At 46.7% G+C, this 15,247-nt stretch overlaps 1 protein-coding gene across 1 annotated transcript in view; it reads left to right on the forward strand.

Annotated features, from left to right (window-relative positions):
• Positions 1 to 15,247, forward strand: part of Dscam (DS cell adhesion molecule) — a 488,931-nt gene that overhangs the window by 11,897 nt on the left and 461,787 nt on the right. The window contains exon 3 of the mRNA XM_059277689.1: positions 8,276 to 8,422. Coding sequence (XP_059133672.1) covers positions 8,276 to 8,422 — 147 coding nt within the window. The remainder of the gene's footprint in view (positions 1 to 8,275; positions 8,423 to 15,247) is intronic.

Here is a 15,247-nt window from a genome sequence, read left to right on the forward strand (position 1 = left end):
CTTACTTCCTCCCCCCAAACTTTTTAAAAAATTACTCATACATCTTTGTCAATGTAATTATGAGTGTGGAAGATCTGATATGATCCATTAAAAAAAAACTACTGGGACTAATAAGTAGGTCTGTCAAGACCATGGAATTCAACTCAACACAAACAATCTTTAAAAGGAGTAGTTACAATAGAATCAAAACTAAGTGATATTCAGAAATAAATTTCACCCAAAATTTGAAAGAACATTACATACAATTCCAAAAGCCTGCAGCAACTAAAGGTGGCAGAAATCAAGGGAGAAATAGTATTTTTTCATGAGCTGGGGATTCAGTGTTAAGGTGTTACCTCTTTCCAAAATGTCTATGAATTCAAGAGAAGCCCCAAGATGCCCAGAAGGCTTTTGAAAAATAAAAATCAAGTCGATTCTAAAACACATATAGAAACAAAAAGTATGTAGAATGGTCAAAACAATCTTAGAAAGTAAATAATTACTCGGGAAAGCCAACATCGTTTATCTTAATATTTATTGTAAGGATAATGATTATAAGTGAAAGCAGTACAGCACTATGGATAGCAAGAAGTGAGGAAATATGCCCAGGTAACCAAGTGGATAATGGACAATTGTTTCGATAAATGAGGCTGATAAACTTGTGTATCCAGCCGGGCGGTGGTGGCGCACGCCTTTAATCCCAGCACTCGGGAGGCAGAGCCAGGAGGATCTCTGTGAGTTCGAGGCCAGCCTGGGCTACCAAGTGAGTTCCAGGAAAGGCGCAAACCTACACAGAGAAACCCTGTCTCGAAAAACCAAAAAAAAAAAAAAAAAAAAAAAACCAACAACAACAACAACAACAACAAAAACCTTGTGTATCCATACATTAAAAGTTAAGGTTTGACCCAGGCCTCAAGCAACTGTTCAAATCAACTCAAAGTGATTTCTGTATCTAAACACCAAGCAGCACTTGTGGAAATCACCAAATAGAAATGGCAAGAACTACATAAAGTCTTGTGTGGAAGATTTCCTACATGTGACTTTACCTATTACATAATCCGTAATAGATGATTATACCAGCAGCTAGTGCCTGTCAGGATGGATGACCTCACAGCTGGTGTGCAGAGTGCTCACTATGGGACAAGGGCTCTGAGCACAGTTGGGAGTCTATCTTTACATTGTAATTATCCCTTTTTCTTCAGGAGTATGACATTAAGTAACAAATAAAAACAGGGTAAGAGAAAGACCGAACAAGAAAGAAGATTGTACATTTTAATATCTTTATATTTTAAAAAATATTTTTTTACTTTTATTCCTGTGTTCGTGAGTCTGTATGTATGTGCATGTGTGCACAGGTGCCTATGGAGTCCAGAAAAGGGCATCATGGTCTCTGGAGCTGGAGCAACAAGTGAGAGCTGCCATGTGCTTGCTGGGAACTGAACCCAGGTCCTCTGGAAGAACAGCCAGTGCTCTTAACTACTGAGCCATCTCTCTAGCCCTTATATTTTAATATCTTTTAACTGAACCCCAAATTTCTTTTTTCTCTTGGCCTAAGAAATTGTATAGTTGACTTTGATCAAACTTTGAATTAAATTAATTTTTGCAGTACAACAGGCTATTTTAAAATCACATTTCAAAGGGGTCCTGCCTACTAGAGACATATATCAGCAAAAGAGGGAGAGATGCATTCATGCTACTCCTGTTGTTCAGCAAGTAGTCCTTGTTTGTCCTCTAGTAATCAATACAGTCTTTCTTCTGACCCCTAACTCCACACCTCATATGGTTGATGGAAGACCTTGTGAATGCAGTGGAGGCCTGGAGGTGTGGCAGCCCTTGGTCGAGAGCATCTGTATTAGTTACTCTGAGCTTGGACCTGCAGCCTCTGGAGGACTGCTTGGTGATTGGCACCATGGCACACAGGCAAGACTGTGCAGTCCTGAGAATATCACTGCAGGCCCAGCACTGAGCCAGAGACATGTTGCTGGGACCTGGTCTGCACAGATAAGGGAGGGATTCTGTGCTGCAAAAGGGGTGGGGGTAGGGACCCCATTGCAAGCCCACAGTTGTGCACTTACTTTCTCTGGACTCCCTGTGTCCCTCTCCCTCACAGCTTGTCTGGGGTCATGTCCTTAACCCTACATTTCACAGAGCTCCTTCTAGGGAGAACCCAACTTAGTACACTTAGGCATCTACAGACCTGTGTTCCTAGGAGGTCACTGGAGTCAATGCAGGGTTGTTGATAAGGAGGGGTGACCATATTTACTGAGCATTTGCCATGTGCCTGTGTCAGAAGTATCTACAATGGTGTGTGTGTGTGTGTGTGTGTGTGTGTGTGTGTGTGTGTGTGTGTGTGTTCATGAGGGTATATGCACATGTATGCTTTGCAGGCAGAACTCAGAGTTGGATGTTAGGTGTCTCAGTTGTTTTCTAACTTGTTTTTTGAGACAGAATCTTTCATTGAACCAACTCTGTTAGGCTGGCTGCCAGTGAGCTCTGGGCATCTTCCTGTCTCCTTGTCCCCGGCACTATGTGGGTGCTGGAGACCTGAACTCAGGTCCTCTGGTTTACCCAGCAGGCAGTGTACTGACTGAGCCATCTCCCCAGCCCCTATGATGACTTTTAGATGGATTGTTCCATTGTTGATCTTTAGAATGAAGGATAGGGGGAGATGTTTGGACACAAGGTATTAGTGAACCAAGTGACATCACTGCTTCAGGACCTGGAGCTGAACTAATACAGGATAGAAGCAATAGTCACAGAGGCTTAAAATCATGACTCTCAAGGCAGCTTTTACACTTGAGAGACCAAGGTGGCTAAAGAAGAGAAGTCACTCCACAGTGTCTGTGCAGGCTCCTAAGGCTGAAGGGTCTCCCAGGAGCTGGGGTTAGGCTGCAGTTGGTCACCTTGTAGCCTGGGGCCCTGAAGCTCAGGCCTAAGGAACAGTCTTGCACACTGTGCTGGCTAGATTTATGTCAACTTGATACCACTTATAGTCATCTGAGTGGAGGGAATCTTGATTGAGAAAATTACTCCAAAGATCAGCTGTAGGCAAGCCTGTAGAGCATTTTCTTAACTAGGGATTGATGAGCGAGGGCCCAGTCCATTCTGGGTGATGTCATCCCTGGGCTGTTGGTCCTGGGTTCTATAACAAAGCAGGAGGAGCAAGCCATGAGGAGCAAGCAGTAAGCAGAGACCCACCCCTACCCCCATGGCCTCTGCACCTGCTCCTGCCTCCAGGTTCTAGTCCTGCCTGAGTTCCTATCTTGGCTTCATTAAGTAATGGGCTACAATATGGAAGTGTAATCCAAATAAACCCTTTACCCTAACTTGCTTTGGTCATGTTGTTTCATCATAGCAGCTATAACCCTAACTAAGACAGAGCTTGGGACCAGGATTGTGGGGTATTGCTATGACAGATCTAACCATGTATTTTTGAGAGGATTGTGGAAGGACTTTGGAACTTTGGCCTAGAAAAGCCATTGAGCATTCAAACCTTGGTGAGATGTTCTATGGGGATGTGGAAGATAAGAATGTTGAGAGAAATTCAGAGGATGAAGGCCTTGCTTGTGAAGTTCCAGAGGGAAGTTGGAGAGTCATTTAGACTATCAAGGCCATTGCATAGTTTGAATTAAGAATCTGTGGTTCTGGACAGCTGGGCTTGAAGAGTTAGCCGTGTTTAACAAGATACCCGAACCATTGAAGAGAAATCATTTCATTACTGGGACAATCGATGCTGGTTAGCTAGAGCTGAGAAATTAGCAGTGATTGAGAAGATATCATCATCATTGAGGTGAAATCTTCTGGGAAGTGTTTCCTCGGAGTCAGCACACAGAAGCTGTGTTCCAGAGGTGGCCAAGTTTGTACCTCATGCTAGCAGCCAAACTTGGAGTCACCCAGATGGTCCTGATTTTGAAGGCATGAAGGGGTCATGGAGTATAACTGAGGCCTGGCACTGTCAAAAGCCAGGGGAGTCTGTTGGTGTACGTTCAGTGTCAGTAGCAGTTGAAAGCCCAGAATTAAAGGGGTCATGCAGAGAAGTGGAGTTGTGACACCGTGAAGAGAGCCCAGGAGAGGCCAATGGTGAAAATTTAGCCAGCCCAGCTGCAGCGGAAGACCCCAGCAGTTCAGAGACGCTGGTATAATGGGATGACTGCCAAGAACAGCGGTTGACAGTGGAGTGGAGGCTGACAGAGACAAGCTGTGTGTGCTGCAGCAGGTGGAACTAACTAGAGACTTGACCCAGAGCATTTGGGGGAGCACAGAAGGTTGACCCAGAGCATTTGGGGGAGCCCAGAAGATTGACCCAGAGCATTTGGGGGAGCACAGAAGATTGACCCAGAGCATTTGGGGGAGCACAGAAGGTCGACCCAGAGCATTTGGGGGAGCACAGAAGGTCGACCCAGAGCATTTGGGGGAACACAGAAGATCGACCCAGAGCATTTGGGGGAGCACAGGAGATCGACCCAGAGCATTTGGGGGAGCACAGAAGGTCGACCCAGAGCATTTGGGGGAGCACAGAAGGTCGGCCCAGAGCATTTGGGGGAGCACAGAAGGTCGACCCAGAGCATTTGGGGGAGCACAGAAGGTCGACCCAGAGCATTTGGGGGAGCACAGAAGGTCGACCCAGAGCATTTGGGGGAACACAGATCAACCCAGAGCATTTGGGGGAGCACAGGAGATTGACCCAGAGCATTTGGGGGAGCACAGAAGATTGACCCAGAGCATTTGGGGGAGCACAGAAGGTCGGCTCAGAGCATTTGGGGGAGCACAGAAGGTCGACCCAGAGCATTTGGGGGAGCACAGAAGGTCGACCCAGAGCATTTGGGGGAGCACAGAAGGTCGACCCAGAGCATTTGGGGGAGCACAGAAGGTCGACCCAGAGCATTTGGGGGAGCACAGAAGGTCGACCCAGAGCATTTGGGGGAGCACAGAAGGTCGACCCAGAGCATTTGGGGGAGCACAGAAGGTCGACCCAGAGCATTTGGGGAGCACAGAAGGTCGACCCAGAGCATTTGGGGGAGCACAGAAGATTGACCCAGAGCATTTGGGGGAGCACAGAAGATTGACCCAGAACATTTGGGGGAGCACAGAAGATTGACCCAGAACATTTGGGGGAGCACAGAAGATCACAAATGAGTCCCAGACATTGGGCATTGAGTTTTCACACAGTTGAGTTTGGCTTGGCTTGGCTTTGACTGTGACTGTGCCCTGGTTCTTCCCTCTTGAAATAAGAAAGTATCTAATTTATTTTTGATTTTATAGGATCCAGAGTTGAAAGACTTTAAATTTTTAAAAAGGAGATTTTTTTTTAAAAATTTTATTTTACAGAGACTGGATTTCAAATGAGAAAACTTTTAAAGTGTATGAATTTGTAAGGCTGTGGGACATTTTTAGTCTGTAAAATGTTTTAAATTATGTTATTGTTAATAGAGATGAACAAGAAAGGAAATGTTATGGCTTAACAATGATGTGTTTGTGCATGTCAAGTTGACAAAGGGTTAGTTGTGCTGGCTAGATTTATGTTAACTTGACACAAACTAAAGTCATCTGAAAGGAGGAAACCCCAGTTGAGAAAATGCCTTCATAAGATTGGGCTGTGGGCCAGCCTGTGGAGATTTTCTTAATTGTTTATTGGTTGGGGAGGGCCCAGCCCATTGTGGGTGGTGCCATCCCTGGGCTGGTGGTCCTGGGTTCTATAAGAAAGCAGGCAGAGCAAGCCATGATGAACAGTCCAGTAGGCAGCACCCTTCCATGGCCTCTGCATCAGCTCCTGCCTCCAGGAACCTGCCCTGCATGAGTTTTTGTCCTGACTTTCTTCAGTGATGGCCAGTGATGTGGAAGTGTAAGCCAGATAAACCCTTTCCCCCAGCTTGCTTTGGTCATGGTGTTCCAGCACAGCCACATCGACCCCAGAGAAGACACACAGGCTGTGAAGATGCTGTTTGTGTCTCTTTGGTAGCACTTTCTCTTTCCTGGCTGATATGGAATCGGGTTCCTTGACTTGATTGCTGGTAAACATCTCCGTGTGTGCTGTGTGATGTATAATATGTGAAGCTGAGTGTCCTGGAGGTCTGACAAAGTTGCCTGATTCCAAAGGACAGCAAAGCATGGAACTCACTTACCAGGCTCTCAGGAGCCCCAGGCTCTCTCCTCGTCCACCCCCTTTCTCTTCCATCCTCACCCCCATCCCCCCTTCTGTCTGCTGCTCTCTCTGATGCCCGCATTCCTATTCATTTCTGAGTCATATCTGTTCACTTTTCTTCACAGCCCCTCTCCTGGAAATGAGACCTCAGCTCTGCCTGGACTCAAGCCATTTACTTACACAAAGTTTTCCTCTCCCCTGGCCACAATGATGCTTTTGAGAACAAGCTTTTGGGTGCCCCCCATTGTGCCCCATGGACCTCTTGTGGCAGGCATGGGCTTGATATGCTACCCAGAGCTTCAGGTCACGTTACACTCAGAGCAGGTGCAGGATCTCAGAGAAGTCTTTGAGTTGGAAGAATACCTGTGGTTGAAATAGTAATGAAGAAATTCTCCAAGTTGAGAAAAAAAATGATCAAATATGAGTGTTAAAAAAAGAGAATAGTAGGTCACAAGATAAAATGTTGAGGTGGGAAGGAGACCAGTGAGGAGGTCCAGGGGTGATAGGAGTGGGACAGGGATAAAGGAGGGTGGGGCAGAGAATAAAGAGAATACGCTGATATGTTTGTATTGTCGAAGAAAAACAGTAAAATAAAATGATTGAGAGGCAACAGTGTCGTCTATGAAGACGGTATGTCACTGACAGCCTCCCTCAGCAGTCCCCTTTTAGAGACAGTCCCCTCAGCACATTGGACACTCCATTAGGGACATCCCTCTCTTCCCTGGGGTATTATCCTCTCTACAAATTATTTTCATGTCCAGTTTTCTTGGTCCATATTTGTCCACTGAGGGACATCCTCTGAGGAAACTGATGGAACGATGGGGTATTTCATTGTCTATCTAGAAAATTTCGGACACAGCATGAACCCCTTGAAGATACACTTTCCACTGTGCCTGATTTAAAATTGGGGAATAAAGTTGGTACAGAGAAATAATTTGAGCAGGGTTCATCGTTATCTCATTAACCTTGGCACAGAGACTGGTTCCATCCCCAACTGTTGGGCAAGTGCTTCACCTAGCCTGCTCAGTAGACACAAAGCTGCCTCAGTGGCTACCTCGAAAACCCTAGGCAAGTTAGGTACCTGCTTGGTACAGGTGGAACGAGAGTCTGTCTTATTGGAAGGGACAAGATTTGAACCCAGGCAGTTGGGCATGCTGGGTAGGCACTGAGCACCCCATGAGCACTAATGTGGCAAATATGCAGAGAAGACCCTTGGGACTCTTTTTGGAATATTCCCATCTTTGGGAGTATTTGGACAGTTCCCAGAACAATGATGGTTTTCCACACAGGTTTTAAATATCTTTGAAGAATTTATGATTTATGTCAAAGGAACTATTTTCCTTGTTTTATTGTTTTCAAGGATCTCCTCTCTCTCTCTCTCTCCCTCTCCCTCCTTCCCTCCTCCCTCTCCCCCACCTCCCTCTCGTGTGTGTGTGTGTGTGTGTGTGTGTGTGTGTGTGTGTGTGTGTGTGACAGAGAATATGGAGTCTCCACATTCACATGTGTGAGTGCAGGCATGCATGTGGCATGGTCAGAGAGCACCCTCAGTGTTAGTCCTTACTGTCCACCTTGCTTGAGATGAGTTTCTTTGTTCTTTTGTGACTCTACACATCAGGCTGACTGGCCTGTAAGCTTCTGGGGATCCTTTTTTTCCACCTCCCATCTGACCTTAGGAGCCCTGGGTTTATAGGCGGGTGATATTCTATTTTTGCTAGCTGTACATGAGTTCTGGGGATTTGAACTCAGATCTTTTATACTTGCACAGTGAGAACTGTACCCACTGAGTCATTTGCCCAGCCTGAGTTTCTTGAGTCTTGTATTCATTTTCTTACTACTGTTATACCTTGGTCTTCAGAGGACTAAGGAAGCCAGTCCCTAGAATCTTCCCCTCCTCCTTCAGGAAGCCCATGTCCCCCCACGCCTTCTGATGTCTTCTTAGGGGCCAGTTCAATGTCTCCGGTTAGACTCTTTTCTTCAGGGCAGGGTGCAGTGTATGGCTAATGAGGTAGATGTTTAGCTAGGTGAGGAAAGACTGATTCTATTCAACTGCTATCTGTGTACCATGCCCTCTGCATTAGAACAGCATCTTCTTAAGAGGCTGGAATGGACTCATTGTTTGTGCGTCTTAACAAGGATCCTCTCTCTACCTTCCAGTTTTACGGGAGCCCTATACAGTCCGTGTGGAGGACCAGAAAACCATGAGAGGCAATGTCGCGGTGTTCAAGTGCATTATCCCCTCCTCGGTGGAGGCGTACGTCACTGTCGTCTCATGGGAGAAAGACACGGTTTCACTTGTCTCAGGTAGGCTGAGCATTACTGCCTGTCATGAGGCTGCTTCAGAGGTAGGAACTGGGCTTCCATTTGTGTGTGATCTAAGGAAGAATACCTTGGTTGATTATATCAAAGGGTGCGTCTATCTTAGTTGACTCCATATTATAAATAAGCCTGGTGGCATGCATATGGTGGGTCACCATGCCGGCTGGTGTTTGGTGGTCTATTCCCCATACTCATTGAAGCATTGGCTGATGAAGGGACTTTAGTTACATGTATTGTGCACACAGCCCTAACTTTTATGGGAAAAAAATGTGGTTTTATTTCTGCTTTTAAAAATCAGGTAAGTTGAGCACTGTGTCCCTGAGACATTTCAGTGATACAGGTGTGTTGATATTCTGGAACTGGGGTGGAAGCAGAAGTCTAGGTTTCTGTTGTGTTGGTGCTTTCAAGTGCGGTAAGAGCAATGTCGTCTCACTGACTGGACTTGCCATTTCTATGGAGAATCTGTGTTCTATGCAGAAATAGATGCTTGCATGGGAATAACCTCTGGGTCTAGAAATGCCAGGCCAGCTCGGTCTGTGGGAGATCACAGTGTATCCACTGCCAGCAGTGTTGAAGTTGGCTTCTTGCCCTGTGTTCTTGACCTGGAAAGCCCAGCTGGACACAGTGATCAGGTTTCCCATCTTGCGTCTCTGTCCACGGTGACTTCTGGTGTCGTAAAGTTGTGTTGTTGCTGTGGGGAATAATTCTGATGCATGGTGTGTGGTTACATGAGGAAGCAACTCCTTTGCTCTTGGTGGTCTCCATGAACTAGGGCAGGAGCTAGCAGGATGTGTACATATGCGCACATGTGCTCTTATCTATACATATATACACAGCATACACACTCACCACACACACATACACACTCACCACACACACACACACACACACACATATGCATGGTCACTGCACACACACACACACACACAAACACACACACACACCACACTCACCACACATGCATAGTCACCACACACATACCACACACACACATACACATACTCACCACACACGTGCATACCCACCACACACACACATACACCACACACACACACTCACCACACACATGCATAGTCATCACACACACACACCACATACATACACACACACTCACCACACACACATGCATAGTCACCACACACACACACACCACACACACACATGCATACTCACCATGTACACATATCACACACACACATACTCACCACACACATATGTGTAGTCACCACACATGCATACTCACATGCATACTCACCACATACACACAAACTCACCACATGCACACTCACAACACACACACCAAATACCACACACACACACACCACTCACCACACACACACACATGCATACTCACCACACACACCACACACACCACACACACATACACACACTCACCACACATACTACACACACACAAACACACTTACCACACAGACATACTCACCACACACATACACACACACTCACCACACACACATACATACTTACCACACACACACACTCACCACACATACACACAGAAACAGACACAGACACACACATACACACACGCACGCATGCACGCACGCACACACTCCAGTGCCATCCCTGACTAGCTATGACATCCTGTCAGCTCAGAGACATGCTGCAGCTCAGCCCTTCTCGGAGATGGTTGTTTTTGTTTCTACTTCATGATTACCTGGATGAGATCTGTTGCCTGTCACTTCATGTGAAATAGCCTCTTGGAAGACCCTAATGAAAATGAAGGTATGTCATCCTGAAAACACACAGAAGAAAAACAGAAATAGGGGACAGACCAGAGGTTTAGTTTAGTTTTTTTGTTTTGTTTTGTTTTCTTATTTACGTTGCTTTTTTGTTGGTTGGTTTTCTGTCCTGGGGATTGAGTACAGACCACACATGCTCAGTGAGCATCCAGCCACACAGCTCCACACCCTGCACTTCTGTGCTTTCCATTTGGGGAAGGGTCTCTACATTATCCTTGCTGGCCTTGAATTTTCAATCCTCCTGCCTCAGCCTCCTGAACAGCTGGGATTACAGGCCTGTGACACACCGAGACTGGCTTTAGTAGTGGCTTAGAACTCGATGTCTTCACTCATTAGTGGATGACGTGCTTGCTGTAATGCTGATTAATCGTGTAATCTGTTATGGTCTGAAAAATTCTGAGTTTCAGAAGTGAATCAGGTAATGAGAATAAAGACCCACCTGCACACCTCTGCACCCCAGCATTCATGGTTTGATGGTCTGTGCTTCCTCTCCTTAGGAGTCTGCACGGGAAACGGGGAAATTCTGGGACAATCACGTACTTGTTCAGTGTTGAAGAGAAAGGGCCTTCATACTGACATGGTTAAGCAGAGAGTATTGTGGGAGAGAAGAAAGGACCCCATATTGACATGACTCGGTATTGTGTATCCCAGAAGAGGAAACCTCCTCTTACTGAAATGGGTGACAAGAGTGTGTCCCAAGAGGAGAGTGTCTGGAGCTCTGCTCACTGTCCCCCTCACTCTGTGGCCTGGACCAAAGGCTACTCCATCACATAGCAACACATCCAGTTCAGGCCTCAGCATCTTCTCTGGGAGAAGTTGTACTTGGATGTGACATGTGTCATCTCTGTTCTTATATAATTCATCAAGGTCCAGTGATGAGATTAGGGATGTGGACCTGAAAGGAGAGACGGAGCAATGGCATTGGGACATTATCTTATGAAGGAATCCATCAATAAAGAGATATTTGTTAGTATGTCAGCCAGTTGGAGACAGACTAGTCATTCAGCTTGAATCCAACAGACCCACAAGGCTGATTACCTCAAGGATCCAGAGCTGTGCTAAGCTCTGTCAGTAGACGTGGGTGGGAGCATAGCTCGGTGAGAAGATCCACTAGTGTTTATGGATGCAATAGGCCCACTGAGGGGGCAAGGTCATGAGGTCACCGGAGGTGGCAGAAGCAGTTAGCAACACCATTGATAAATAAGCTAGTTTGGGATGGCTATGGTGGAGAAGGCCTCGGCTTCTCTCTGGAGGTGATGCAGGGCACAGGGCATGTGAAGTCAGGACAGCTCTGGGGAGGAACCATGCTGGGGATGAGGGGTGGTGGGGTATGGAGGCCTTTCACAGCCTGAGGTCCCAGCCACAGCAAAAATTCTGAATCCAAGCTGAGCTCTAGAAATGATGTCCCAGTACCACATGCCCCCTTTATGATCCCCAGAAGGTGAGCTCACATGTTTCCTGCACTCCATCTGCAAGTCTTTCTAGGTTCGTTTAGATCTAGTCTATGCTGTGCTCAGACCAGCTTCCCCTTTCCTGTATCTTCATGGCAGCCTAGGCCTCCAGGGAATCTGGTTGGGACATCTATCCCAAGCAGCATTCCTCCTTGGAGCAGACCACCCAATTTACCAGTGACTTCTTTAGTGGAAAACCTGGTGTCAGTTCCATAGCAGTGAGCTGGTATAGAAAGCTGGGTTAGCTTCAGGAAGATGTAGGCCCCTGACACCCAAGGGTAGCACCAAGCACAGTGTCTCCTGAGGCTTCTGGCAAGTTGCCTGCTGGGTGGGCATCCTGGTCTCCAGGGTTCTGTGGGGCTCAGCCTTGAAGGCCTGGGGGCCACTTGAGTTCAGAGCAGCCAAAGTGCTTTGAGTTTGTAAGCAGCAGGTTTGTGCACATCTGTGGGACACACACACACACACACACACACACACAGGCACGCACACACGCACGCACGCACGCACAGCAGGTGCCACAGCACACAAGTGGAGGTCCTCTCCTTACATCTCATTAGACAAGGTCTCTTGTTGGCCACTGCTGCTGTGCCTCTTACTGTAGGCTAGCTGGCCTGTGGGCTTCCATGGGTTCTCCAGTCTCTACCTCCCATCGTTCCACAGGAGTGTTGGGATTACTGGGTTCTGCATCCAGCTTCATGTGGGGATTGGAACTCAGGTCCTCACACTTGCATTGACAGTGCTTTGCTCACTGGGCATCTCTGTCCCTGTAGCCCCTCCAAATTGCTTTTCAATGGAAGGAAATTTGAATCCTTGATGCACTGCTACAAGAGGTGACAGAATGATGTCTGTACCTCGGCGCACTGCTCTCCTTCATCTTGGCTGAGAAAATAAGCAAGAAGAAACAGGACTGGTCCGAAGGACTCTGCTATGAGCATCTGATGTGTCCCCATGAACTCGCTGCAGATTGGGCTGTGTGCACCAACTTCTCTTTGGGGTTAGGGAAGGAGTAGGGATGGTGGAGGCTGCAGGTGGCCTGAGGTCCACTTGGAAACAAATTTTGCTTCTTCTCTATTCTTGAAGTTCCCAATGTCCAGGACATGAATGCATTCACTTCTTTTGGATTATCTTTGCAAAGAATACCTTGGTAGCCTAAGAGTGGGATTTCTCTAATTACCCCAAAGATCATAATGTCTGCTGGCTCCATTGCTGTCACCTGGGCATCTTCTATCCCACGTGGCTTCACCTTTGCTCTCAGATTCTGGTATAGTGGTGGATAGCAGGTAAGAGCTCTGTGTGCACAGGACAGGTCCACACCACAAACCTGACATCCTTGTAAATGTGGTGAACTCTGACCCACCCACCGTCTCCTTATATTACTCAAAGTAGAACAGTGAGTCGTGGGGGCTGCCTGCCTGATTTAATGTCCCTTTTGTCACACCTTTTGTCCTGCAGAGCAGCCAAAGCCCTTTGAATATTAATGTCATCCCATAAAAATACAGTGGTTTGGCTATCAAAGTGCATGGAGTCCTCGCTGCTGCCAAGAACCCTAAGACACAATTGTAGAGAACAATGGCCCTGTCTTTCTTTGTGGGTTTTGTCCGTGGTGCCCATTGAGAATTTCCTCCCATGCAGGAAGGCGATGATGTGAGGGCCTGGCACTCCATCTCTGTTTCTGCTGATAAAGTTGTGAGAGTCTCCCCAGGGGCTCAGGCACACTAACATCAAAGATGCAGCCAAAGGGGACCAGATTTGGAAAACGGAGAAAGCAGACACTACTGTGTCTGCAGCAGCTGCCTCCCTCTGTAGAGTTTCCTAGATGAAGACCCCTGTTTCGTGATGAACCAAGAGCTTTATCTGATAGGATTGGTGAGTACAGGTCTAAGGATGACTGTCTCTCTCCCACATTTAGGATAAAAGGGAACGGCTTTCTGTCCCTGTGAAATAAAAAAGGACACAGACCAGCAGTTTTCATGAAGCCTTTGTGTATGAATTGGGATAAAACTGTGTCTGTATGTCATAGATAACCCAGGAGGTGACTCTGAGGAGCAACGCCTGTCGGGATGATTTCTGTCGTAAAGAGCTTAGAGAGTGCAGCATACTGAGGGGGTGGGAGAATAGGCAAAAGCCTTCAGGTCACAGATGATGTTGCCTGGGGAAGCAGGGAAAAATCCAGAAAAGGGGTATTATTTAAGAAAGCCTTTGCATTTTAGGAAGGTAATGGAAATAATTAGATAGCTAGAGTCAAGCAAATTAGGAAAAGCTTCCCTTTGGCACATCTTACCAAGCTGTGCTGAGAGTAGCTTAGATACAATCCATTCTCATTGAGGGTGAAATGCTGGGGTGAAGAGCTGTACCACGGTGGGGGTCTAGGTGTGTATGCATGTTCTGCAACTACATCTACAATCTGGAAACAACAGCTCCCTTCTTAGTGTTGAGCATTTGGTTTTACAGCCAGTGCTGAGCGTTTCCAAGGTGATCTACCGCTTTGCTTTTAGGTTGTCATCTCATTGACAACCATAACGTTCTGGAGTCAAAGGGGCAATGAGGTCATCATTGATGGGATGGAAAGGACAAAACTATCGGCAGCAAACCTCATGTTTGACTTCAAATGTGCCAAGGAGTCATTGAGTGAAAGAAACATCAGTGAAGAATTTGTAGGAACCCATGAAACGAGGGGAATGTTCCCACGTCCAGGGAACATTTTATTGATGTATCTGATTTCACTTGCATTGACTTTTAGCAAATAGGAACTGCATGAACAACACAGAAAGTGTTGTTCAGTGCAGGGGCTGGAGTCTGAAGGTTTGGGAGATGTGGTGTGTTTGGCCTGCTGGAGCTACTCCCTGAGAAAGCTTGTGAGAAGGGAGGGCGTGCTGCCGTTTGAAAGCTGTTAGTTGTAGTTAGCTAAGTCTATTGCTCACTGAATTGGTTGTCTATGTCCTATCATGCCAAGTGTGGTTGGAACTGGGCCACTTGTGAGTCTTATGGATTTCCTGAGGACCCTGAGATGGGGCCATGTGTAGTCCACAGTTGGGTTCAATGTCCTTGAACAACCCAGGAGGCCCATAGACCACCTTCCAAGACAAAGAACTCTACCCTCAGTGCTGGAAGTTGTGCATTTCAGATCAGAGTCCCAAACCAAGGAAGTAGGGACACAAGACACAACCATGCTAATGTTTTTGCAAAAGAGAAAGGAACAGTGAATTAGCAAATTTAGCCTAAGCTGGGCGTTGTCCCAGGAGTGGCATTGGAGGTGTCCATCTGTATATATTTTTATGGTGTATTTGACATGTGTATGGTGTATGTGGGGAGTGATATATATGTTGTGTGTGTCTATATGCTGTGTATTCATGATGTGCATAAGCATGTGCTTATGTGGTGAGTAAAACTCAGCATGGGCTCTTTGCAGCAGGATCCCACTCCTCCTGAATTACTGTTCAGTATTTCCAAGAGAAAATGGCTTTCAGTTGCCACTGAGAGCACTGGCTGGGGTCATAGGGACAGGTGTCTCTCTCTGGTTTTAGCTTCAGTGTCCTCAAGTGGGTACTCATGGCTTCACAGGTCCATAAAGGACAGGAGCCTGAAACTCCATGTTG

This window comes from Peromyscus eremicus, chromosome 12 (genome assembly GCF_949786415.1).
Source record: "Peromyscus eremicus chromosome 12, PerEre_H2_v1, whole genome shotgun sequence".
NCBI lineage: Eukaryota > Metazoa > Chordata > Mammalia > Rodentia > Cricetidae > Peromyscus > Peromyscus eremicus.